At 39.4% G+C, this 26,599-nt stretch overlaps 1 protein-coding gene across 3 annotated transcripts in view; it reads right to left on the reverse strand.

Moving 5' to 3' along the window:
* Positions 1–9,414: 9,414 nt before the first annotated feature.
* Positions 9,415–26,599, reverse strand: part of LOC131130761 (A disintegrin and metalloproteinase with thrombospondin motifs 20) — a 141,138-nt gene continuing 123,953 nt past the window's right edge. For all 3 annotated transcript variants that reach the window (XM_058074674.1, XM_058074675.1, XM_058074673.1), the window contains 3 exons: positions 20,434–20,525; positions 20,235–20,339; positions 9,415–17,397 (listed from right to left, as the gene is read on the reverse strand). In XM_058074674.1, the coding sequence (XP_057930657.1) occupies positions 17,308–17,397; positions 20,235–20,339; positions 20,434–20,525 (287 nt within the window). In that variant the 3' untranslated portion in view covers positions 9,415–17,307. The remainder of the gene's footprint in view (positions 17,398–20,234; positions 20,340–20,433; positions 20,526–26,599) is intronic.

Genomic DNA, 26,599 nt, shown 5'->3' on the forward strand with positions numbered 1-26,599 from the left:
AGTGCTTTGGCAAATATATTTATTTGAATGCCGTACAGTACGCACATCACCTTTTGAGTGATGTCGTGCCTAATGACATTTTGCAGAGGAACTGGAGATGGGAATTTCTCTTTGGAATAAAGTAACTGACCACACAACTCTGTCACTGAATGCTTGCTGATGAACACCCTCTGGGTTTTGGAAGACAAATTAGCATAACTATTTTTTTTTTCAAACTTAAAAAAACAAACCATTTACAGTGCACATGAAATACAATTCTTAGGTTTGATCAAATATAAATGTGATACTGAACATGAATGTGACACTAAATAGTTTAAACCCTGGCAAATGCATTTCCAAAGCATAGGGCCAGAGCTATCACATGTTTAAAATCAGCATATGATTTCATGTGTGCAACTGGAAAGGATATGGATCTTGCGCATGCACTGACAATTGGGAAACATCGAATGTATTTCTGGTTGGCAGTCATGATTAAACTCGATGTGAATTGTGAAACAATTTTTCTCACTTGGAAGTAATAGCTTGTGAGCCTGATCAGTTATCCATTGTAGGACAGTTTGAACATTTAGAGCAGGGGTCGGGAACCTTTTTGGCTACGAGAGCCATGAAGGCCAGATATTTTAAAATGTGTATCTGTGAGAGCCATATACATTTTTTTAAACATCGAATGCAATAAAATGTGTGCATTTTTATGTAAGACCAACAGTTTTAGATGTGGCCAGCACACTTTCGTGTCTAATAATAAATCAAATACTTGTTGCCATTAATACAACTTCTGCTGCTGCATGGTTTTGCACCATACTCCGTACACATATTTCATTCTTTTGGCCATCTTCGTCAGAAGGCTTGGTTCTGCAGCTTTAGCTAGGTGACTATTTGACTAAAGGAGGAACGTTTATATTTACATGTTGACATCTCAATGACCGAGGTAGACTACCGCATTACCCAGTAATAATCGAGTTTTGGTGTTTGACCTGGAAAATATCATCAGGAAAGATAGATATGGTCGGCCGTATTGCAGTAGAAAATAAATGGACGGATTAAAATGCATAAGAAAGTTGTTGATTTTGAATATTATTTCTAACAGTCATTTCCGTGATGTTTACTTTAAAATGTTAGCAAAAATACATTTTTATTGTGGTAAGAAACGCTTGAGAGCCAGATACAGTCATCAAAAGAGCCCTACCTGGCTCCCGAGCCATAGGTTCCCTACCTCTGATTTAGAGGCTTCAGGCTCAGAGAGAGAACATCTTCAGGCTCTGACTCTTCTGTTTTCAGTTAATTTGGCTCAGATCGTAATGGCATACACTTTCAGAATTTTTTTTTGTAGTGATATACAACTTAAAAATAACAAATACAAACGAATAAGCTTTAAATGAATAATAACTTGTTACTGAAAAGTGCTGTGATAGATTTTTACCTGCATCTTCAAGCTCCTGAAGAAAATCTTGGAAGTGGCTCAGGACATTTTATTCCAGGTTGTATCTTGGGGTACCCTTCTCTCACTCAAGTGGGGTTTGCAGCTTGCCATGATGAAGTTTGTGTCAGGCTAGTAAAGACAGAATTACCAAATATAGTTATGTCTGCAATGCAATAATAATTATTCATTCATTCATTTTTTACCGCTTATCCTCACGAGGGTTGCGGGGGGTGCTGGAGCCTATCCCAGCTGTCTTCGGGCGAGAGGCGGGGTAAACCCTGGACTGGTCGCCAGCCAATCACAGGGCACATATAGACAAACAACCATTCACACTCACATTCATACCTATGGACAATTTGGAGTGGCCAATTAACCTAGCATGTTTTTGGAATGTGGGAGGAAACCGGAGTACCCGGAGAAAACCCACGCATACACGGGGAGAACATGCAAACTCCACACAGAGATGGCCGAGGGTGGAATTGAACCCTGGTCTCCTAGCTGTGAGGTCTGCGCGCTAACCACTAGACCACCGTGCCGCCGCAATAATAATTAATAATAATTAAAATATGGCTGCATGCATTTACCTTATTATCTCCAAGCGGCACAAACAAAGGTTGACAGAGGTCAATGATCACATTACATTTGATCACATCTGGAATGTTGTACAGCTTTTCGCAGTTGCTCAAGCATGGGTAGAAGTCGAGTCAGGGAGTCAGTCGTACTTTTGTAGCATTTAAGAAAACCAGCTTAATAATTGAGTATATTTTGATTGAGATGTCATTACATACCTTATCATCGAGTCCCTTTTGTCTGCTCTGATGACACATATCCACAGTCAAGCAGATCATTAGCAAGACTGCAGTTCTTCAGCAGTGGCTCTTTCGACCTTTTAAGTCGTATTAAAGTCACATACATGATTTGACGAATGCTCAGAGTAGAAATGCATATATTTTATTCATATATTTTACATCTTAAACGAGGGTATTTATCTTTTCAATCAATGCTACTGCTTCTTTTTCTGTGACATCTTCAGGTGTTGCCATGAAACTGTCCATATCGTATAGCACCAGTTTCGCATAAAGTCCGATGTTTGACCACCTTGAGCCAAGCTTACAGCAATGATCTTCCCAAGGCTCCTAAAGGTCCTATTTTTTAGTCCTATTTTATGCTCTTAGTCTTTTGCTTCTAACTCCAGTGTTTCCTCAGGGGGGTCCTCCACACTGGGGGCTGTTCGGGTATGCTGAGGGGGTGCCATCCTTGGGTCCCTTCGACACGGCCGGCTGGGGGTTCCTCCCTTTAATGTTGGGGTCCGCCCGTCTAACGGAGTCGGGGGGCCCGGGTGCTGGTCCTCCGATGGCACGGCCTGCAGCTCCTCCCAGTGTGGACGGCCCCAAAAGTGGCGTTTACTTGCTCCTCAGTACCATGCCATGTCTCCCTACTGTGGGTGATTGTGTGCTTGCGTGTGTGTGTGCGTGTGTGGGTCTAGTATGGAGGGTGGGGAGGAGGGGCTTCATTGTTTTCCTTTTTAATTGTGGAAATTGTTTTAATTCTGGAAAGCACTTTGTGTTGCATCTCCTTGCAGGAAAAGTGCTATATAAATAAAGTTGATTTGATTTGATTTGAAAGGTGTGAGAAGATAAACTTTCATATACAATACACAATATACAAAAATTTCATATACATGGACCAAATGAAAGCAAATTATTATTTTAAGAACAATGTTGAAGTAGTTTTCCTCCAGAGTACTCATTGAGTATATAGGATTCTTTCTGTTGTCATTACCAGGCTCAGAGTAGCAGACTTCAATTCTAGACATTAGGTCTGCCAAAATGAGACACTGCGCATAAGTAAAGCAGCATCATCACAGAATATCGTAAATAACAAATGAAACAGCAAAACTATAATTGATTAAATTGACTGTTACGGGTAAGGAACTCCTGTATCGACACCTGCTTCATCCAAAAAAACGAACAGGGAGGGAACATTTTGGAGTGGATGTCTTTTGTCTTTGCCACTGCTTCAAAGCATGGTGAGAGAAGTTAAATCTTGTGACACAAACAGAAAATGTCTTCTTCAGCAAGGCTTTGCAATATATCATCAAGACTGAAAATTAAAACACACCACAAATTAACCAGTTTATTTTCACACGATTATACTTCATGCAGCAAGCTCTAACCAAGCTCCAGAGGCGAGCCAGGCCACCTCAATCCCCAGCAGCTGCAGCTGTCATTGAAAAGGTCACGCTCAGGTCATCTGACCAATCTGCAAAGGATCCAGTGGATACAGGGGTAAAGAAACGGAAAAGATGCCAGCCCTCCCGAGACGACAGTAAAACAAGTACCTCTTGTGTGAAATGCAAGAATTACATCTGCAGAAAGCATACAGTTACATTCTGTCCATCATGTGGAGAACACTGAAACTGTTGAACATTGAAAAGCTGAGAAAATGGGGCAAGTTAAATGGAAATAAAGGTGTCTGTGAAGAGGGAAAAACTTCAACTAAATAGTTCTTAAACATAGTGTTGGTATTAAAAATGTATTGTATGTCTCTTTTCTAAATGCTTATATGATCTAAAATAAAGTTGTTATTGGTTAACTGGATTTTTTGACTGTTTTGAGGGGATTTACACAGTACGGGTCAAAATGACCCGCAACATAATCAATGTAATTTTTTTTCAACATAATACAAGGGCTCGTCGTTCTTCCTCACTACACAGATCTCGGGATGCTTTTATGGACATCCCGAACATCAAAGCGACATCTTGATTATGCGCGCATGTGTGGTATAAATCTGGGGTCACCCACACCGTGCCCTCTTGCACCAGGTCGCTTCTAAGACCACACCAGCCTCCTGCCAGCCTGTTTAAAAATAGTCCAAATAGCACCACGAGCTTGCTGCTAGCTGCAATTTTTTTTCGTTGTTATTCTTGTTTAAATCACATTACATGTAAACTGAAAATAGCAATATATTTTAATAAATACTTAAACATTTGTACACTTTTTTTTACTAGTGCCCATTCTCTTTTGCTGTTTTAAGTTAACACGTGATTAAACGCAAGCTCCCTTTTACGACGCTAGAAGCCGGAGTCCCCGGAGAAAACCCACGCATGCACGGGGAGAACATGCAAACTCCACACAGAGATGGCCGAGGGTGGAATTGAACTGGGGTCTCCTAGCTGTGAGGCCTGTGTGCTAACGTGCAGCCCTTAAATCTATTTGTATTTTATTATAATTGTGTTGTTTTTATTAATTATGTATTCATTTGTTATGTTGGGCGTTTTAGCCAGGAGACCTCTCTGAATAAAATAGTTATATTATTTTTTAATAAGCACTTATACTCTGGTATTATTTTCTCACACTGCTTGAGTCATCGCGGCGGCTGCAATACTTGACTTCATACACTCGGGGTCGCTGTTTGCCTATGGAACATCATGTTTCTTTGGGTCACGAGGTGCAAGATGACCACACACTTGAGAGGATTCCAACCAAATAAATACTTCACCAAAATGGCACCTTTAAGATCTGTTTTGTTTCATTTCACAAAGCCTTTAAAATGGCCAAAACCGGCCATTTTACAGAATAACATAATGAATACACATAGTTTTTAGGTTGGTAGTGCGCTGCAGGAATGTGCAGACTGCATTTCATGGGAAACAGCTGCCATTCGTCCCTTTTATGAGAATTTCAAAAAACATGGTTGCTTTATTCCAACACAGACGAGAAGATAAGTGCTTCTTGCTGTCATGCTTCAGGTCCCAAACTCCTTCATATTACATTTTAGGAGCTCCCTGGCAGGAAATCAAAGCAAACTCTTGAGAGAGCAGACGAGGATCTGTTTTCATTTCACACACAAAGCATTCACAATCATCCACCTCACAGGTGTGGCATGTCAATATGCTGCTTAGACAGCATGATGGCTGCACAGGTGTGCCTTGGGCTGGCCACAATAAAAGGCCACGTCAAAAGTTTTATCACACAGTACAATGCCGCAGATGTATAGACTGTACAGTATATATACATTTATATCTGTATGTATATACAGTATAATATATTGGTCAGGTGTGTTCAAATGTTTTGCGTGAAAGGATGCAACTTTGCCACTCTGATATTTTCTAAAGCAATATGCTAATAAATTATGTATATTTCAAGTAAAAAGTGCTTCTCAGCATTGTCATATACCTACAGTATATGACAGGGGTGGGCAAACTTTTTGACTCGCAGGCCGCTTTGAGTTAACAAAATTGTCCGGGGGGCCAGAATATATATTTAACCCTTAGAATTTTTTTTCATTTCATATTCCAGGTATTCCTCAAAAAACATGTTTTTGATATTATGCCATTCACATTTTTAACTTACCTTTTATACATTTTAAGAAATTTTAGTTTTTGTGTTACTACCCCAACCTTCCATAAGTGGGTCAAAAATGACCCGTATGCATTTTCTATGGAATCCAATAAGAACCTTTGATTATTATCAACTTATCAACTCCTAAATATAATACTAAATATCATACAAGTGATTATTCCTAACCAAAATGGCAAAATTGGCATAAAAACGCATTGATTCTAGTATGGGTCATTTTTGACCCTCTTATGGAAGAGTGTAGGGTCCAGTCACTCATGCATCTAAGGGTTAACACACACTATTTTACTCTTATAATTCTAACAGTCCGCATTGAATTATTAGTCTAATTTTATCTGTATAAGTGTCGTACTATAAGCTGTATGTTCTCATGTCACTTTTTTCAGGAGCGCTTTAAAGATCAGACCACAGTAAACTACGAAATTGAATTTTACAGTTTTGATTTCGTTTTTTTCTGAATCAGACAACCGACTTGCAAGTTATGTTGCCAGCTGTTGTATGTTAAAATTTTAAATATTTCGAAGCAGTTGATGTTTGCTAAATAATCACTAATAAATACAATAAATCACTATATTATATACTATGGTACCCATTATGTCATTGTATGGTCATATCACCTCATACTTCGGTACGTGACAAAAAAAAAAACCCCAAAAAACTTAAACCATATTAGGAAAGCAGGAAGTGAACAAATGTAAAAGTTACTGATTGTAAAAGTACCAGATGGAGGGGTAGGATTTAATAAGCTTTGCTTCTTCCTACTCCTTTTGGACATGTGGAACTGTTAACTGATTATGGGATGCGTTCAATTGTAATCTGATGCATGTTCAAATGAAATTAAACCATTACCATATTGCAGGCTAACCTGAAAATGTACAAACACATGCAAAAATTTTATGTACATTTTCAATGTTAACCCAAAAACATGCTAACCAGGGCGTACGCTAACCAAGGTTCCACTTGTAGTTCGATATATTGATATTTTTGTCACACTTAAAACCGCACTTTCTCTCATTCACCATTACCATTACCATAGAAAGCAACTGGCGGGCCGGATTCAAACTCTTAGTGGGCCGCATGTGGCCCCCGGGCCGTAGTTTGCCCACCCCTGGTATATGACATATACCTACAGTATATGACAATGCTTAGGTGAAAAGTCTTAATAACTTTGCTGTCCTAGCTGGGATAGGCTCCAGCATACCCCGTGACCCCAGTGAGGATAAGCAGTATAGAAAATGGATGGATGGAACTTTGTTGTCTTTGTCCCCATTTTTGCTTAATTTTCAAATATTTCAACTTTCTTCTTAAATCATCTTTGTACATTTTTTTTCATATTAACTTTATTGCCATAATATAACTTTCCCCCAAGCTAATTTGTCAAAAATACAACTTTATTTGGCTGGTTTCTCGAATTACAACTTAAAAAAAAAAAAAAAAAAAAAAATATATATATATATATATATATATATATTGGGGTTTTTCTTTAATATTTCCGCTTTTTCCTCATTAGAATACATCTTTTGTCTCTTAATACTTCCACTTTATTCTTTAAAAATTACAGCCATTAAAAAAAATTCTGTTGTCTTTTAAAATGTTCCAATTATTAAATACTACAAAAACATAGCAAGCATACAAGCGTATTCAGGAGTCAAATTGCATGTTGAGCAAGGTACTATAAATTTGTACATGTTGGTAGGTCTGCATTAAAATGAAAACCTCTCACACCCTCCATGGTAGTTCCCAGCCCCAACACCCCAGGTGGTGTCCAAATGTTCGAGGGTTACTCTTGTAAAGTAACAATACTCTTAAAGGAGTACAGTTGTTTTGGCTACTCCACCCATATCTGAGTAGATAATTCATGTATTATACGTATATTTATATAATAATACATTTGTGTTTATTGTGCCTTGATTTATGGAAAGACTGAATTTATATTTTAGTTCAAGGCACTATTTTGCTCTATCGCTGATGCATTGTGAATGATCACTGCTGTGTGGGATGAATAAAGTTCTTGGACTCTAATTCCGTGGTGCAGCACAAGGTGGTGCAGGGTGGTGTGTGGCGCACCCCACGCAGAGATAATTTGGTCCAGCGCACCACTATGTGCAGCCAATTTGGTCATTTGGTTGACTGGACTGCGTCGATGGCCATAGCGGCACACCAGGGAAGGTGTCCACATTTTCAGCCAGGCGCAGTGACAATTTTGTGAGAAAACAGCGCAGCAATGGTCACGTCACCAAAACCTCACAGGTAGCTTTTCAGAGTGTCACGCACATTTCAGTGAAAAAAAAAACCACTATTTAATGTAAGCGTCTGAGCCAGCATGTCCTTTTAGTATTAATTGTCCCATCACATCTGATGTCAGATCAAATTTCTACAAATTTCCCCACTGAGGGACGAATAAAGGCATATCTTAATCTTAATCAAAGACGTGTGATAGGAATTAAACCTGGCGGCCGACTCTACACTGGGGTTGGGTAACAATACCCCCCTAAATAAATGGCTTGTCCCCCCAAAATCAACATTTTAGAAGTGAAAACTCAGCCAGTAAAAAAGGCACAAGACAATTCCACTCACCCTAGATAGCCCCTCCCTCCCTCTCTTCCCCTTAGTAACTGTCCAATCACAAATGAACCAACATGCAACGCGGACTTTGTGCAAAGAGAAAGTGACCCATTAGACAACTAATCAGTAATGACAACTAAAAACAACGATTAATATAAAGTTGGTTGGTTAAAATCTGGCTGTAGGATATAAGTTTTTCCAGTTCCTTTTTCCTCAAGAGGATGAGGAGGAGGTACGGCGAATATACCATCAAAGGTTCTCCTATTTGAAGTAGAGCAGGAAAGCTTGTGGAAGAAAAGATGCCGGGATTAGCCTGATGCTGTGTTTAATGTAACTGTCAGGAAGAAGGTGGCGAGCGTGGTGATGACGCGCATGGTGGCCTCTGATGCGCTGTCCAGTCCTGCGCATTTAAAGGCAAAGAGAGACATTGCTTTGATTGGTTACGATTACACTCAGCTGTGTTAAACCCTCTCACACCTGCTGTCCTCCCTCTTGGCAACGTGCGCCGGTGGGAGGGATTGAGGCGTGGGTGCGCAGCGCTTTGCCACTGTTTTGCTTGGCTGACAGGTGTGAAGGGAATTTGGGGATATCAAAGTAGTTCAGAGGAGGAAAAGCAGCCGGTGATGTCCTTTTGTTCACTTTTGCTTGTGCCACATCGTGCTAGTATTGAATATAAATGTTTGCATAAATGAATGTAAACTTACCCGATATGTTTATTCTGGCACTACAGCTTTTTTACTTTGTATCTCTATATTCTTTTTTTTAGAAATGTCAAACAGCTCAGACATGGTGAATATTCAATATCTTAATATTGTATCCTGTAGCTTGGAAATTCATTGACTGCAATTTGTCTGGAAACAATGAACAACTATGCTAAGCTGAGATGCAGTTTCTTCTCGAAATATACCGGAATATAACTTCTTAGCAGATCTGCATGTGTTGCTTTACAAAACAATATCCTATCATTGTAAAAATATTTGGACACCCCTGTTTTGAACCAACAGAAAGTACTGCCACGCAAAAAGGAATCTAACAGGAAGCGAATAAAACGAAACATAAAAGGCAGTTGGAGGGCTTTTATTCCTTGTGTTCCAAAAAATGTTAGTGTTAGTTGGCAAGACGTAAAGTCATGGTATAGTTAGTAACATTGCACCAGTGTACAGTAAATCCTTTGTTTTGATATAAACTGCATAGTAACATCTTTGGATAATGCCATGCTTCTGTTCAATGCCCAAATCTTACAGAGTTCATTAGCCTGCAATTCAAGTAGGGATATTACCCAAAATAACATAACATATAAGTTACAATGCTTCACGGTTATTACAATACAAATAAAACGAGTACAAGAAAAGAGGAATACATTTCTACAAAAGGTTTGGCACATAGTGCGTCACATATTCTTTCCATTTCTGATACAGATCTCATAGCACACGTAGCCCTTCATATACGTACGCATACGAAGGAAGGCTTTCTAGCTGCTCATTGACTTCTTCTATTGAGAATCAAAACAAACCGTTTATGACTACTAACTTTTTGGTTAAAGCTTTAAGAACAAAAAGGGAGGTGGGAGTGTTAGTCTGCACCGTGCGCTGCAATTTTACTGCTTTGCGCTACACCGGGTGGGCAAAAGTAATGGGACAAGGCCACGCTGACAGGAAGCGGAAATTCTGGGAAAACCTTCTGGAAAAACAAAAAAACCTCCACACCACACCGATCATGCTGGAATGTGGGGAAAATATTCCTAAGCATAGAATTGTCCAAAACATCTCACCAAGACTAAACTAAAGAGTTTTGCCCAAAATAAGACCACCTGTCTCATTCAAGATACATTTTAGAACATTCAAAAAACAAGGAAACCCCGCAAACAGTCAAACCTCAGTTTTCCAACACCCCTGAAAATTTTCGCCCTGGTTTTTGTCTCAGCTATTGTGCAATATTGTATATTGCGAAGAAAACGGCAGGTGGTCCTCAGTTTGATGCAGTCGGACCAACCAAGCCAAAGCAACATCAGCAAACTCACGCAGCCACAGTCAGGACACGTGACAGTTTGTCTTTAGCGCTACACATCCTGTAAGCGCTGACCTTATGAATGTAGAATCTGGTCTTACTGTGGTTTTATGGTTTACATGAAATATTGCTAGTTCTTTGGCTTTTATTATTTTTTCATTACTCTTTCATTTAATTATGGCATTTAGTGTTTTGTTACTATTATGTATTACAATTTTACTGTGTGACTTTGGAGTTAATTGAACATAACCAGAGAACCTCTTGCCCTGTACTGTATGCTTCCACGGAATCCAGTGCACAAACAAAACACCCGCCGTGTAGCTATGCCATGCATTTTGTATTGAGTAAGTACATTTACCAGCAATCTGACAGAGAAGGTAAACACTATTAGAAATCCAAGAAGGAACTCATCACCAAGAACAACAACGGCGTATTCACCAACAACATTGGGCAAAGTGCTGTTAAATGTTCATTTATCCCCTTCATTCCTCATTCATAATGATTTCACATTGTTTTCTGCAGGCAAACCTCATATTATTCTCGATAAATGGGACACTGCAAGCTAGACTAATTCATCATTGAGCAGACATTTTTGAATGGTGGTAAATGAATATTCTTTATCATACTTGACAATATATTATGTAGGATTTGTCATTGGTGCATGTGTTATAATAGACAATATATCATGTAATATGTACCAAAGATGGCAGAGCGCCGATTTGTGGAGCTATATATCAAAGTAGACAATGGTCAAGCTTGGCAGCCATTTTAGTAAGCAGGATCCCCGTATAGCCATGTCCTCTACACATTGTTCAGCTATAAATTGTACCCAATTGACTATCAAAAAGGCCAGATTTGCCACTTTTCCAAAAACAAAAGGCAGGCGTGTGTCATAAATGCCTTGTAGATTTATCACACTGCTTGTAAATACTTGGGCAATGGCCAAGACGTTCAAGTGTCACATTCAAAGTCGGGGCCCTCCCTTTACTATGTAAGATAATGGACATTCTGCTCCATTGCACACTATCCTCTGGTGAAAAAAAAAACCAAGGCACAAGAATAAACAGAAACGAGAGACGTGTTCATGTTTGATGCAAGGATTGTGGATGATGGAATATGTGTATATTATAACCAGGGTTGTCAATCACTTAAAACATTTTGTCTATGTTTAACTCATAATGAATTACAATTAATGACAGACGGAAGAAGTTTGTAGAGATGTCAATCCCTTTGTGGTCAACTATTTGATATGCAACTACAACGATAGCAAAATGAAATTTTATTAGTATTATTTACAATTTTAAAATACAGTTAGAAGAGTTTAATGCAAGCAGTGTTTTGTCCCAGTTTGCTTGACAGTACTTTAATGCACTTTATACTTTGTCCCACACTGCACAGAACTATGACAGTACTACTATTACGATACTGTATCTGCCCTTTTTTCACCTCACCCCAAATGCTGATCCTATGTGGTAATGTAAAAAGGTAATATTAGATGACCTTATAGTACTAATGTACACATTTGTTTGGTACACAACCTCTCTGAAAGGCCCGTACTGGTGGATGGTGACTTCAAAAATAATATGCAGTTAGAAATCCCACAGTTTTTGAATGCTTAATGCGAGCGGATATTTGTCCCACTTTCTTTGACCATCCTTGAATGCACCTTCTCCCGTTCACACACTGCATAAAGAGATACTTTATTCATCTCCAAGACAAATTCACACAGACGACTATACTGTATTTTCTTCATGTTTGATTCCAAGTGTTGATACTGTGTGGGAATGCATAAACGTTGACTTTATTGAGTGCTAACGTGCATATTTATTTATGCAATGTAACCGAAAAAAAAATCTGTATTCATTTTTTGTTTGTTTCTTTTGGCTTTTTCCTGATCTTTTTGGTGGTTTTAATTTTATGTTCCTATCATAGTTTTACACAATCCATAACGAATAAAATAGATTAGATTGCTATCATGTACGCATGTTTTACTGATGTGTCAATGACTAGTTAGTGAACTGCTGGCTCGCTAATGCTAGCGGCGAAATGACAAAAGGCCCAACATTGCTGTCCTCGGCTATGCCTGCCATTAACTAGTAGCTTGTACCCAGATTTCAGCTCGCATTTCCAAGCAAAAAAAAAAACAACAATCAGCCCAGAGAGGTCGTTAGTTGGGACAGTCGTATGACAAGGTACCACTGTAAAGGGATATTCATTCAGTACCATCATTTGCATGATGAACTCACAGATCATCATCTTTTTGCACTTTCAAAATGCTGTGGCGATAGGGACAAGCCCCGGGTGTCGTAGCGTTGCTGTTGACGCGAGATGTTTTTTTCCCCTCATCGTGGAGCATTTGGTGCAACGAGCATATGAAATTTCTGAAATGATCAGCTCAGGGGAAGTTAGCACAGGCTGTTAACGTCGCAGGCAGGAGGAGAAAAAGGAACACTTGATTTGTTCACCAGATCTGTATGGGTAATCTCCATTGGATTTAAAAAAAAAAATAGCGGTTAAAGGATCGTCATAATTCCTCATATCAACCTCGTGCACTTCTAATAAGAAGGCTGAATGAACTGAAATACATATACAGATATAAGGCATTCAGAAAACACATTCAAAGGCACTCTGTGCTAGGTAGTATTGTACATTAGTCACTAGATACCAGTAATGTTACATTGTGTAAGGATTGTGTAGAAACAGGAATTGTAAAAAGAACAAGGAACGCTTCCAATGCTAACATGTGCGAGTCTATTTTTTTTCTCAATTTTGTAATATTATTGTTAAAGGGGACCCATTATGGTTATGTTCCGTCCCTTTGTATTGAGTTGTGGACTCCTACTGTCAAATACCACTTTCTAATTTTGTTTGTATAGGAGTTGATAATAAATGAACAAAGCCTTTGGAGAGCTATTTGCAAAGTGGTTAGGTTGTTTTTGCGGGGCTAACTTGGGTAGACCACTGACTGGTGGTGGAAAAAGGACTATTAGCAACTCCAGACATCAGTGAGCTTGTAACTTACACACCGCTCCTTGATGCACACTCTATAATGCTACAAAACCGCATGTTAGAGTGTTGTATTCCACTTCAACAGGTCAGAAAAGTGGAAAAAAGCATATATATATGTCCCCTTTAAAAAGCACATTTTGAAGGTGGTAAACGGGTCTTTTATGTTTTAAGTACCAAAATATTTCATTTATAAATAAGGAATCCTAATTTGTGGAAATTCACTTTCGGGTCGAAAAACAATTACTCGCCATAAATGAGGGGAGTGCCGAAAGCCATCCCTTGCTCCACTTGCTCGAAAATTTCTCCTGTATTGTGTTTTTGAAAAAAATTATGACATGATCACTGTTTCTATGGCCTATTAGTGAAAATATATTGACAGACAATTTATATGCACTATTGTGGTCACGAGGCGTCAGTAATATTACACTGAGACATGACATTAGATTACATTATCTCACAATGCATGAAGTTGGCCGTGGCATGTCCGACATAATGGGAGTAGAAAAAGATTGTCTCTCCATTCCGTGTGGAAGAGGTAGGTTTTTTGTACTTCAATTTGTCCTTTGTTGCCAGTTTGTTTTCAACACTTAAGTTTAGAATAATTAAATAGGAGGCCAACTCATCATCTCGATAGCTTGCATGTGCAATGTGGTGTGAATTAATAGTAAAAAAAAAAAAATAAAAAAATACGAGTGTAAATGGAGACTGTTGGGATGCTATTTCATGTCTACAGGATCTGGAACCAATTAACTACAATAAACAGGGGCCGACCGTATGCCCCGATTTTTGCTTGCGCCAGTACATTTCAATGTACGTGTATTGGTAAAACATTGCAAAATGTGTAGTCATATCATGAGGTGATTGCAAATTTATATGGTATCACAGTGGGGGTAAGCATAACCGTGATGTGACCCTTGGTGAAAACGAGTCTGGTATGTGGGCTTGTGCTGCTCAACCATCTTTGGTATGAATATATAGTAAGTCCTCTCAATTTTGCAGTGTGCCCCAACTCTTTTGCCCAAATATTGCATAACTGCCAACCATTGCGACCATACATGAACAATCCTAGGTTTGCAAGCCAAACCCTGACAGCCAGTGGTTCAAAGGTCAAGATGCGAGGTAATGAGAATAGTAGTCGTTCCAAACAGCACCATCCAAGAGGTTCAAAGTGGTTATCCTAACGCAGAGAGCAACATGAAGCAGGATGGGATAAGCAGCAAGACCATGGCTCCTGCACAAAGGTGGTTCCAGAATAAATAGTCGAATGTAAATAGAGAGGTAGGGGATGCAGGTAACAACTGACAGAACTTGTTCAAATGAAAAACAAAACAAACATTAAAATGAGACAAGTCAACCACATATAAGCTAGTGTAGTCCTCCAAGGTCCATCAATGGCCTGTTTCTTTCAAGTTGTGAAAGACATCCTACAGTAGACAGAACACACTATATAATCAGTAAATAAAAGATAAAAATATATCCTCTGTCTTCTCTAATGCATCAGCCTTTGATACTGTATAAAAAGCACATCAGTAGTTCATATCATCCGACGAGACATGACATTACACTCCTGATCAAAATGTTAGTTGAAAAATTGCAAGAATTTACATTTGCACTGTTGCATCTTAAGGAGTTTGTGTCTCCGTTTGATCGTCTCTGTGTGTAGTTTGTATGTTCTCACCATGCTTGCGTGCGTTTCCTCCGGAGGCTCCACCTTCCTCCCACATTCCAAAAAATATGCATGCTCGGTTAATTGGTGTGAATTTGAAAGTGAATGGTCTGTCTATACAACATGTGTCAGAAAAGTTCCAGGACTGTTTATTTCATTCTTCCACGGGATGCAATCAGCCAGCATGCCTCCAAAGAGATTCTGCGGCGTATGCTTCATTCAGTGCGTGAGAACGGACCACACGTGTGGTCGGACAACTCGTGGATGCTTCACCGTGATAACAAGCCTGCTCATAATGCTCTTAGCATCCCACAGTTACTGTCCAAAAATAATATGTACTTCCTAACTCGGTTGCTTCCTAACTGACTGCATCAAAACATGGCAGGGAAGGCTGGGAAAGTGCCTTAGACTTCAGGGGGATTTTTTTCAAAGAGGAAAAGAAAGGCAAAAAAGCTTTCTCTCTTGAATGCAGTGGGATTGTTGAGCTGTATCTCACCTAGCCATGACAGCTGAGGATGGACGTGGTAAGACTTATTCAAAGATCCTGAGGGTTATGGAGCAAAAAAAAAAGTCCAGCCCTGAGCTGGAGGATCCCACTGGCTGTCTGTCAAGACACGGGACCATCCTCGGCCAAAATGAAGTTTGTTGCAGTCCAATGACCATCAGCCGCCATCTGCCAGAAAAGGCTTTAAAGAAGAAAAAAATGTCTTCAAAGACTTCATCACCTTCAAGTCCATCAAACCACTACTTTGGAATTTGCAGGAGAGCACGATGCATGGGACATTGAAAGGTTGGGGATATCCTCTGATGAGAAAGAATGTAACCTTGATGGTCCTGATGGTTACTGGCATGACAACAACAAACATGACATGACAACAGGACAACGCTGCAGGTCACAATGCCCGCCTGGCAAAGGACTTCTTCCACAGGAATATGCTCACTCTTTTCGGCCATCCTGTGTTTTTCAATGTTCGCCTTATCCAAATCCAATTGAGAACATTTGGGGATGGATGGCAGTATAAAAATGGACATCAACAATGGATACCCTCCATGAAGCCATCTTCAACATTCCCACTAGCCTCCACTGGCATCAAGCATGCCCTAACCCATTTTTGAAGTCATTAAAGGGGACTCTAGAACCTCCTGAAGGTCCAACAGTATGTCTTAACATTATAATCAGGAGTGTATTTCATCATTTCTGACATTGTGTACTGTAAATGTGCCAATTTACACCTCTATTCAATAAACCGCCAGGGCCACAGCATCAGGAGGTTACCTGATGTACACAAGATGGCAGTAGTGGCATTTGAAGAATCCAGCAGCTGTATGTTGCTCCGCGTCCACTAAAATATTACTAGTCCGATATTGGTGTGAAAGTAATGCATGTTACACTTGCCATACTGTTGTTTCCAGTCAACTCTTACACCTTGGGGATGGGGCCGAGCATGTATCAACTAGGAAGTTAAGACTTCTGAAACAGCTACCTTTGCTGATATTCTTTTGGTTCTGTTGCTGCTGTGTCGAAGCAGTATACTTGATCATGACCGTGTGGTCAAAAAGAGCAGTCTTGTTTTCACTTTTGTCATGCACTCCAAATCATTAAGTTATGTATAATGAGTTCGCATTTTGGACATGGCATACTCACAATTATTGCTAAATAAACGTTATCATTAGCGCATTTAGAGTATTTCTGTGATGTTGAGTTGGATGTCAGGTACACTGGCTGCTGCTAAAATAATTTTGATCACTACTCTTTGTAGTCACATTAGAGAAATTGATCCCAAATGTTCCAGACATGTATATCAGAAGCAAAGCAAGTCTACCCTAAGATAAGCTGAGACATGGTAAGACAAGCTAAACTATACCAACCTAAGCTAAGCTAAAATGTTAACAGAGAGAAGCTAAGGTGGGCTAAGCTAGGTGAGGCTATGCTGCTGGCCCTCATTGCATTTTCTTATTTCAGGCATAAAGAAACACAACAAACAAGCATTAAAAAATGTTATTCCTTGAAGACAATACACACTGTGCTGTGTATTTATGTAATAAAAAATGATAACTCCCATGTTTTTTGGTTGCATTCCTCGTCCTTTTTAGGTGTCCCTTTGTCTTCTTTGATCATTTGATCATTGACTCATCTCGCAAACATTGCTCCTTCCACTAAAGTTTGAATAAGGCAGCTTGGAGAAGCACCACGTTTTGTTTTAAGGAGGTCATGTGATGAGGTCCAACTAACCAGTATGGCTGCTTGCTTGTTTTCTGGTCGGCTGTCTTCAGGATGCTCAGTCGACTTCGAGGAGCAGGCCATTGTGCACCTGAGGAATGCACTTCCCGCAGAAACCTCCACAACGCCCGTAGATTCTTTTACCATCCTACAGACGACAGGAACAAAGTCAGAGCGGGGTGAATGTCAGCTGCCAATTAAGAATATGACAACTGACACAAAGATGCCACAGTTCCATATTGCTCAGTTGCAGAAAGTACCGCACGGCTGCCTGCTGCAGCTACACTAAGGGTGTGGAAAATTAACTATATTAATATTATATATATATATATATATATATATATATATATATATATATATATATATATATATATATATATATATATATATATATATCATATAAAATAGATTCGCCTGTGCACGATGCGAGTGCATCAGCTCGTTCACTGTGTATGGCTGTAATTGACGGGTGAAATCTTTATTCATCTTGATGCATTTGTGGGTATCTGTAAAATCAGATGCAAGCGCCATTTTATTAATGTTCAACTTCACCCCATATGCTGTTCCCCAGGTGCAATGAATGCACCATCATTCTTCCACGTTCTGAATTGAATACGGACGGAAGCTGTGAGGCACAGACAACTACTAGTAAAACAGCAAGAACGTTCGCACGCAAGCAGCAGCGAGGAAGTTTCTATATTTAACCCCCCGCAATGTTTAAATGGTATGTTTGGAAACACTATAGATGTTGCAAAGAAGGCTGGAAAGCTCGACAAAACGTCCGTCATTAGCAAAGAATGCCGCGTTAAGAAGCCGTACAAAGGCAACACGACAAACATGCAGACCCCCTTTAAAAAGGGGACACCACAACACGGACAAGTCTACTGCTGCCTCCCCGTCTAGTTCCTTGTCGGACACCAAGAAAAACCAAGCAAATCAGGTCAGAACAAGTGGATCTTCCACTGATATCAAAATTGTCCAGGAGCTATTTGTCAGTCCCCCCCTCCCCAAACGAATATTCAGCACAGCAGGTGACATTAGAACAGCAGAGCAGTTGCTTCTTCCTGAATTTGGAGACAATTTTAAAAGGGTAGAAGTTGTTTTCCACTTTCTGCTCCCCACTACTGTATTAGCCTCGCTGCTAGTGCATTCATATTAGCAGTATGTTTTAAAGACAGGAATATAAACAAACATTGATTGCACTGTTGAAAGTGTCACTTAACTTTGTTGTTGCTGTACTGTATTTTTTACAGTGGTAATTATTGTTAATTGTTTTACTCCACCACTGAACCACTGCTATTGTAATTACATGAAGATGTGAAAGTGGGAGGAAAGTTGTTGCTGTTTTAAGATGGCAAAAAGAATGAAGAAGTGGTGCATAGTAAAAAAGACAAACAGAACTTTAGTTGAATTTATTGCCAAGTGCCTAAAAGGAATAAAGCCAAATTCTTTTTGTAGACCATACTGAATTGCATTTTTTCCCCTTTGCTTATTTGCATCATGTTGAATTGCATCATATCGCAAGAAATTGCACCATATCGGATCGCATTGATTTTTTAACTACATGATTATCGCATCATATCACATTGTGAAGAGGGTGAATCGTATCGCCATAAAATGCCATGTATCGTTAAAGTATGGTGTCGCTCAGCAGTGCATCGAGATGTGTATCGAATCGTCCTCAGTGCCGAGATTCACACCCGTAGTCTAAACACAATGACCACAAAGCAGCACATTTTTGGAGCTTAACCGTGTTCTGGGTCGCAAGAAGGGACGCCCAGAGTCCCAAAAGACCGTTATGGTGAGGGGGGACAGCGGGAATGGGGAAAAAAAAACGCAGAAGTGTGGGAGAATGCGCTGCAGAAAATAAACGTCTAATTTTGTAGAAAGCAGCAGTGTTGAATATCCTCCTATAGATGATTATGATGTTTGCATGAGAGACAACAAAGATTATGACAAATGAATCATGCATTTAGATGAGCTTGTTGGGTATAATTGAGACAGGGATCGGACCATTTCTGAGCCTGGTGACGACATAAAGCAAATTAGATGAATGAATTTACTCCCACCACAAACTTAGAGCCATACTGGTGATTTTTCTCATTTAAAGTATGCAGTTGTCTACAAACATGTTCAATCTACCACCAGTTGAAATAGTAATACAAAAACTGAATATTTTCTTGAAAAAATTTCTGGCACCTAAAAGGTTAATAATGTAAAGCTTATTTAATCATAACCCCATCTGTTTCACATGTATCGCAGTACATTTATTCACTGTATTTCATTTTTTTTTTCATATATGAAGTGATAAAGTAATGCAACATAATGTGGTAATGTAGTTTTTCCACAATCAGAGTAATAATAATCATATGTAATAGTATAATAAATATCTTCTTGTATTTTACAAACATCAACTGTTTGTATTGTTTCTTGAAGTCTTTATGCAATCCCTTCCATAGTTTGATTCTACAAACTATCCATAATTTTAACCACTCTTGTAGATAGGTATTTTAAGTTTAGTTTTTTCAAGTTTAGCTAATTACAACATAATAAAAGTTATGAATGAAAATGAAATAAAAAATATAGTCTCCATAGTGAAAAACATTTTAACTGGTTTGAAATTTCCAAGACTTTACTGACACTTTACCTGTAATACACACACACACACACACACACACACAAAATATATATATATAAACTCAAGGAAACCCGGATACTCCGGTACCCGGAGAAAACCCACGCACACAAAAATAAATGCAAAAGAACAGCCCCAAAATCCCACAATAAAAAAAACAAAAAAACTTTTACTGACACTTAACACAATAATTAAGTAATTCCATAATAATATCATAATATAAAATGCATTACAACATAATAAAATGTATGAGTACAAACTGTATAATGACATTTTAAAAATCCAACAATGACATGTATATATTTTTTTACCGATTTGAAATTTCCAAAGCATGAGTGACACTTTCTTACCTCCGACCTGTGTACCTTGACTGAGACATAGTTGCCCTGAGATGTCCATTTGGTGGCCTCGGCCACTCTGAGGCCGGTGCCGATCAGATTGATGCTGAACTGGCCCTAAGAGCATCACAAAAGTTGGTCGTTGGTTGACGACATGACAGGAAGGACACTCATTGCAGCATACTATCTGTGAAGTGAGAGCTTTACCAACCTGCGGACACTTGGCGGCGCTGTAACAGTCTCCCGCCGTGGCGAAGGGCACAGGCCGACCGACAGGCGTGTGGGAAAAGCGGAGGTCGGTGACTGTTAAATCAAGCCAAACATTTGATAATCAGTTTGCAGCATTCAAAGGGTCTGATTGAAGGAAAAAAGACAAATGGAGAATGTTAGGTGCTCTTTAAAGGAAAAGTGTTTTTGGAATGTTGCCTTCATTTACAATCTACATGTGATACTTCAACTTGTCTTTTTTTAACTTTATTTTTTTAATTGTTTCTTTTTTAGCAGGAATACAAACAAACAAAACAAAAGAGGCACTAGTTTTTAAAAAGAATTTAAAAAATGCCACATTTATCCATGTTGTGGTTTAAGAGTCCTTTCATTGAGTTCCGTCGGTGAACAGTGTCCATTTTGCCCATTTTTCTCGACATATGTCCTCTTCTGTTTTAAATCTGTATGTCAATAGTTCCATATCATATATTGTGTCCATAATACTGAACCAGTCGTCCATGCTGGGGTCTTGGATTGAGCCACTTTCTAGTAATAATCTTGCTACATGCCACCAGCATGATATTCCCTTAACACAGACTCTCCCTATAAATGGCCCAGGTACAGTACCATACACAAAAAAGTCCCATTCACCATAATTTTACTTAGTCTCCCAAAGACGAGTGACTTTCAGACAAGAACTGGCGCCAACATGGCTGTACAACTGCATTAGATGGAACCACGGCTGTACTGTAAATTGGGTCAAACCTGTGCCCCTCCATCCAGCTATCTGCAGTTACGCTTTGCACTTCCCTTCAACCAGCGGCCCATGCCCATTCCCAACTTTAGTACTTGGATACAAGTTGCAAAATAGCAGCCTTGTCCGGTGGGCCTGTGAAGTACTATGCTGTCAGTTAGGCTATCGTTTTATTCACATTGGTGGTTTTTGATTGTGTTTTTGCCTTTAATTGCCTCATTTAATCCACATACAAGGACCTGAAATAAAAAGACCAAATCTCACTATGAAATGTATTTTCTTGCTCTGGGTCAGGGGTCGGCAACCTGCAGCTCTAAAGCTGCATGCAGCTTTTCAGCCTCCTTGTTGTGGCTTCCTTAGCAATGCTTGAATATTTTTTAAGACCAGAGTGGGGGAAATGCATCAAGTCATGAGTAATGAGAATTCCCACAGCTATTTGACATTTCTAAAAAAAAAATAAGACATCAATCAAACTTTGGGTCATTGTCTTGTTGGAAGGCGTACCTTCAGCCCAGTCTGATGTCCTGAGCACTCTGGGAAATATTTTATTCCAGGATATATGAAGAGCTTGCAACCAAAAGGCGCTAAATCCATTTTGACTGATTTTGAGAAAATCAAGGATTTTTAATTACGCACATATCAATCTATTTGGTCATCAAGTCTATATTGCAAATGAAAGAGCTATCAATATAGGTCATAAAAATGCATGCTATAAAAATCCTGCACACACCATGTATTTTATATATATTTTTTAATAATAAATATATATTTTTTTTGGGATTTAGCGCCTTTTGGCTGAAATAAATTTGAAATCACCTTTAACTTCTTCAATGGCATTGTTGTAAAAGAATGTAAGGTGCTTTAATGTGCTATGCTAATAAAATAATTACAACACAGAAGCCATTCTCAACATAAAATACCCCCCCCCCCCAACACACACACACACACACACGCGCTCATTCACCTTCACACATTACGGAAACAAAATGTTATAACCTACCACTAGTACACTATTACTGATAAAATGTTGTTAAGATATTATAGCACACATTAACATCATCCACATTCCATGATGATCAGCTTTAACACAACTCAACATACCCAATTATACAAGACAATGGTACAAGACATGTCATACATTGCAGGTGCATTCAACTGTAGACACATGAAAAATAACAATTTGCACACAATAATATAAATTTGATTAAAAGCAGTGCTTATATTTGACTGCACCATGAAGGTGACAGTGACAAAAATCATCTCTTTACAAACTCTTTACATTGTATGTTTTTTAGTACAAGTAAAATAATGTTTCTCATGAAAGTTGGAGGTGTCAAGGTAGAGACATGCCTTTTATGGCGTAAAAAAAAACTTGTTAAAGAATACTGTAAAAACACAATTTGTGTTCTCCTGAATTGCATAACATATTGTAACTATCATACGTGTACTTAATGTACACAAACAAAACAGGATGCGCACTGATCCTGGCTTTCTGTATGTGCAGTGCCAATTGTATTCTTCTCTCTGATCGGTCAGATTATCAATAGATGGGAAACTTGGGCCAATCAGAATAAAGAATAATGAAAGGGATTTAGCTCCTTTTGGTTGAAATCTGAAATGGAAATAGCGCCTTTTGGTTGAAAGCATAAATTTCATATCACTTTTTTTCATATTTTTTTAAAATGATTTCAAGACCAAAATATGTGATTTGGATACACATGACAGAGGTCTATTAAACTCATGAAAAACATGCAACTTAGTGAAAATTGGATTTAGCGCCTTTTGGTTGCAAGCTCTTCATATCTTGCCACCACCATGCTTCACTATTGGGGTTGTGGGCAAGTAGTGCCTGGTTTTCTCCACACATTCTGCTTAGAATTAAGGCCAAAAAGTTAGATCTTGGTCTCATCAGACCAGAGAATCTTGTTTCTCGTAGTCTGGGAGTTCTTCTTGTACCACCTGAAGACTCAGTTCCTGCTGTTATAGATCTGAGTTTCACGAAGGCATGCAAACAATTAAACAAAAATGAAATATAATCTCTTTGTCCAGATTCCAACAACCAACCAATATCATATTAATCTTTGTTTTTAGTTGTCGTTAATTATTAGTTGTCTAATGCAGTGTTTTTCAACCTTTTTTGAGCCACGGCACATTTTTTACATTGGAAAAATCTTGTGGCACACCACTAACCAAAAATGTTACAAAATGTCACCATGACCTCACACGTGCATCAAAAAGTCTTATCGGAGGAACAAGGTAGGTGTTGCCACACGGACCAATATTACATTGCTCTGCCAGTCTTTACACCACAGACACTCGACAGCAGCCATGTTTACATGATGAGTTTTTCTCTTTCCGAATGACCTTTCGGGAAACAATGGTATCCATGGAAAGGAATATTCCAATCTCTTGTCTACATGCGCCGTGAAAATCAATCAGAATAGTCAATAGGGCATGCCCAGTAAAACGTAAACATCAACATCACGTGATACCGGCTTCCCCAAGTTTTTCTTTCACTTGTTGGAATAACTCCGTATTGTCAGTTTTTCGTCTGTCCAGCCTTGAAATTTAGTTTGAATCCAAAACAAACTTTGCTTAGTCCAGTGCCGATTGCTGGCCTCCATTTTTAAAAGTGAAGAACGTCTGGATCTGCATGTTACGTCATATCTGAGCATGCGCTGAAGGAACGCACCCGGGATAAATTTAAACAGGAAAATATCACATTCAATCTTGCTAATATTTTATAATTAAACTCGGGACATGTTTTATATAGATATAGATTTTCTTTTTTAATAAAACTGCACTTGTGAATAAAGTATAGAAGGGTTCCACAGATGGCGCTAATGCACACGAAAGTTGCTTGCCAACCGCCAATAAACAACAGAAGAAGAAAAACACCACGAAGAAGAACGCACCCTGACAACTTTCTGTTTGAGCGGGTACAAGATACCTGAATTGGATTGGGGAAAGGAATATTCCATCCCTGTTCAAGCAAATATACCAAATGCAATTGGAATATTTGGGTCCATATATTCATGGCTATTGACATAATATTTGCAAATGATGATTAATCAATGTTAACTATATAAAGTGATATTGGATAATTCCTCACGGCACACCTGGCGGTTTCTCAAGGTACACTAGTGTGCCGCGGCACAGTGGTTGAAAATCACTGGTCTAATGGGTCAGTTTTTTCTGTTTCCGCAAAGTCCACACTGTCTGGAAACCTTACAGCAGTGTGCGTATTGGCTCATTGGCATACGGTGGTTGGACGATTGTTTACTGAGTAGAGTGGAGGGGGAGCATTTTAAGAAGAGTGAGCCTTAGCCTTGTTGAACACGTTTGTTATCAACAACTAGGTGGCATAATTCAATAATACATTCTGTACGAAAAGCTGACTGCTTGAGCAAATGTGGCCTTTAACAGCAACATTGTCTGACAGCTCCGTCACACAGAGAGGCTAAAGGCAGCTGTATTTGAAACCACAGCAGTGGAGCCCGCTACAAGAGCTCTCAAGCGGTTTTAATGTGCCACTGTGTTCATGAGTGGACATAACAATAACAGTACATAACAATATCTGCCATACGTCCACTTGTGAAGGGGCTGTTGAAGCCCACCCAGAGTGTTGCCTTCGAGTCAGCCCCGCACCAGCTTTCCAGCAGCAACCTGGTGTTATTTACTCTCAGTTCAAATCAGCTATTTTTGAATAAAGAGATGGACATTAAAAATGTGTTAAAAATAAAAGATGTATCGATTAATCCAAAAAAAATAATCGACTGATTAATCAATTATTCAAATTGTTAATTGTCATGTTCATAAACATGTCTCTTTTCTCTGCAAAAATGTGTAAAAACAGATAAAAAAGAGTCAGCTCAATAATGTATGTAGTGGGACACACCTATTGTGTCTAGAAAGCCCACAATTAAAACACATCCAAAAACCTCCAACGAGGTTTTATGGGATTGTATACAAGCTGTGACAGAGTAATAACAGGTACATTCATAGCATGATACTACAGTACACTTACAGCATTTTGTCGTACTTTGGTGCTAAACTAATGGAACCCTCGCTAGCTTCCATTCAGGTCAGGTTAAGGTTGGGAGGGGGCCGTTTCGTGTATTCGTCACAATTGAGCTATCCTTTAGGGAAATGCCCCCCCACCCCCACAAATGTTCCTTCTCCTCACAGCGCCAACATCCATTCACATGCGCCCAAGTGACACACTCAACCACACAAACATGCTAAACTAAGCTAACCCTCGCTAGCTTCTAGCTTTCGCTGGTGTTTTCCGCCATTTCAACCTTTTAGGTCAGGAGGGGGCAGTTTAGTGGTTGTATCCGTCACGATTGAACCATCCGCCGGGGAAATATTTCCCTACACCAACATTCCTTCTCCTCATGACCACAACGTTCATTCACATTATGTCAACTTTTTATTGGCCAATTCCGTAATTGTGTCTGCGATTCCGTGAACACAAGAATCACAGGGCCCTATTTGAAGTAAGTGCCGTTTGGAGTCAGTGAGGTATTAAATTATGGCGAAACAAATTGCCACTTGTCCGATCTCATCTATCGAGGCTTGCAGTGTCAGACAGCAGCGAAAATAAATTGCCTGATTGGTTGCCTTGGTGAGAAAAGTCCTTGGACACCAGGCTTTCAGCCTGATGACCTCTTCGGCCGTCATCTTGAAGCGATTACCCCGACAGCAGCCAAAAGCAAACGCAGCATGCAGAGGGGAGCAGAGGAATATCGCTCCAGTGTTTGGTCGTGATGCGAGTGCATGCACGGCTGTGTCTTCATGTCTGTGCTGGTGAGTGGATCATTTGTGTTTTGACGTGTAATGAGGAAAGAGGGGCCCTGGTGAGCAGGGTTGGTCCATATTTTTTTACATACTGGTATAGATTCTTCCAATGATAAGAAAATGACTTCTACTGATATAAATTATTAAGCCGAGTTTTTGGCTGCGTTAGGGTTAGGGTTAGTAATGCTGTCAAGTCAAACTTGAGATTTAACTAATATTGTTAAGCTTTTATTATGTTTTCATCCTTTTAGTCCTATTTTATGTTCTTATTCTTCACCTTTTAACTCCAGTGTTTTGTTTTTATCTTGTTAGTCCTATTTTATGCTCTTAATCTTCAGTTTTTAACTCCAGTGTTATGTTTTATCTTTTAGTCCTATTTTACGATCTTAGTCTTTAGCTCTAACTCCAGTGTTTCCTCAGGGGGGTCCTCCACACTGGGGGCTGTTTGGGTATGCTGAGGGGGTGCCATCCTTGGGTCCCTTCGACACGGCCGGCTGGGGGGTTCCTCCCTTTAATGTGGGGGTCCGCCCGTCAAACGGAGTCGGAGGGCCCGGGTGCTGGTCCTCCGATGGCACGGCCTGCAGCTTCTCCCAGTGTGGACGGCCCCAAAGGTGGT

The sequence above is a fragment of the Doryrhamphus excisus genome, chromosome 6 (assembly GCF_030265055.1).
Source record: "Doryrhamphus excisus isolate RoL2022-K1 chromosome 6, RoL_Dexc_1.0, whole genome shotgun sequence".
Taxonomy (NCBI): Eukaryota; Metazoa; Chordata; class Actinopteri; order Syngnathiformes; family Syngnathidae; genus Doryrhamphus; species Doryrhamphus excisus.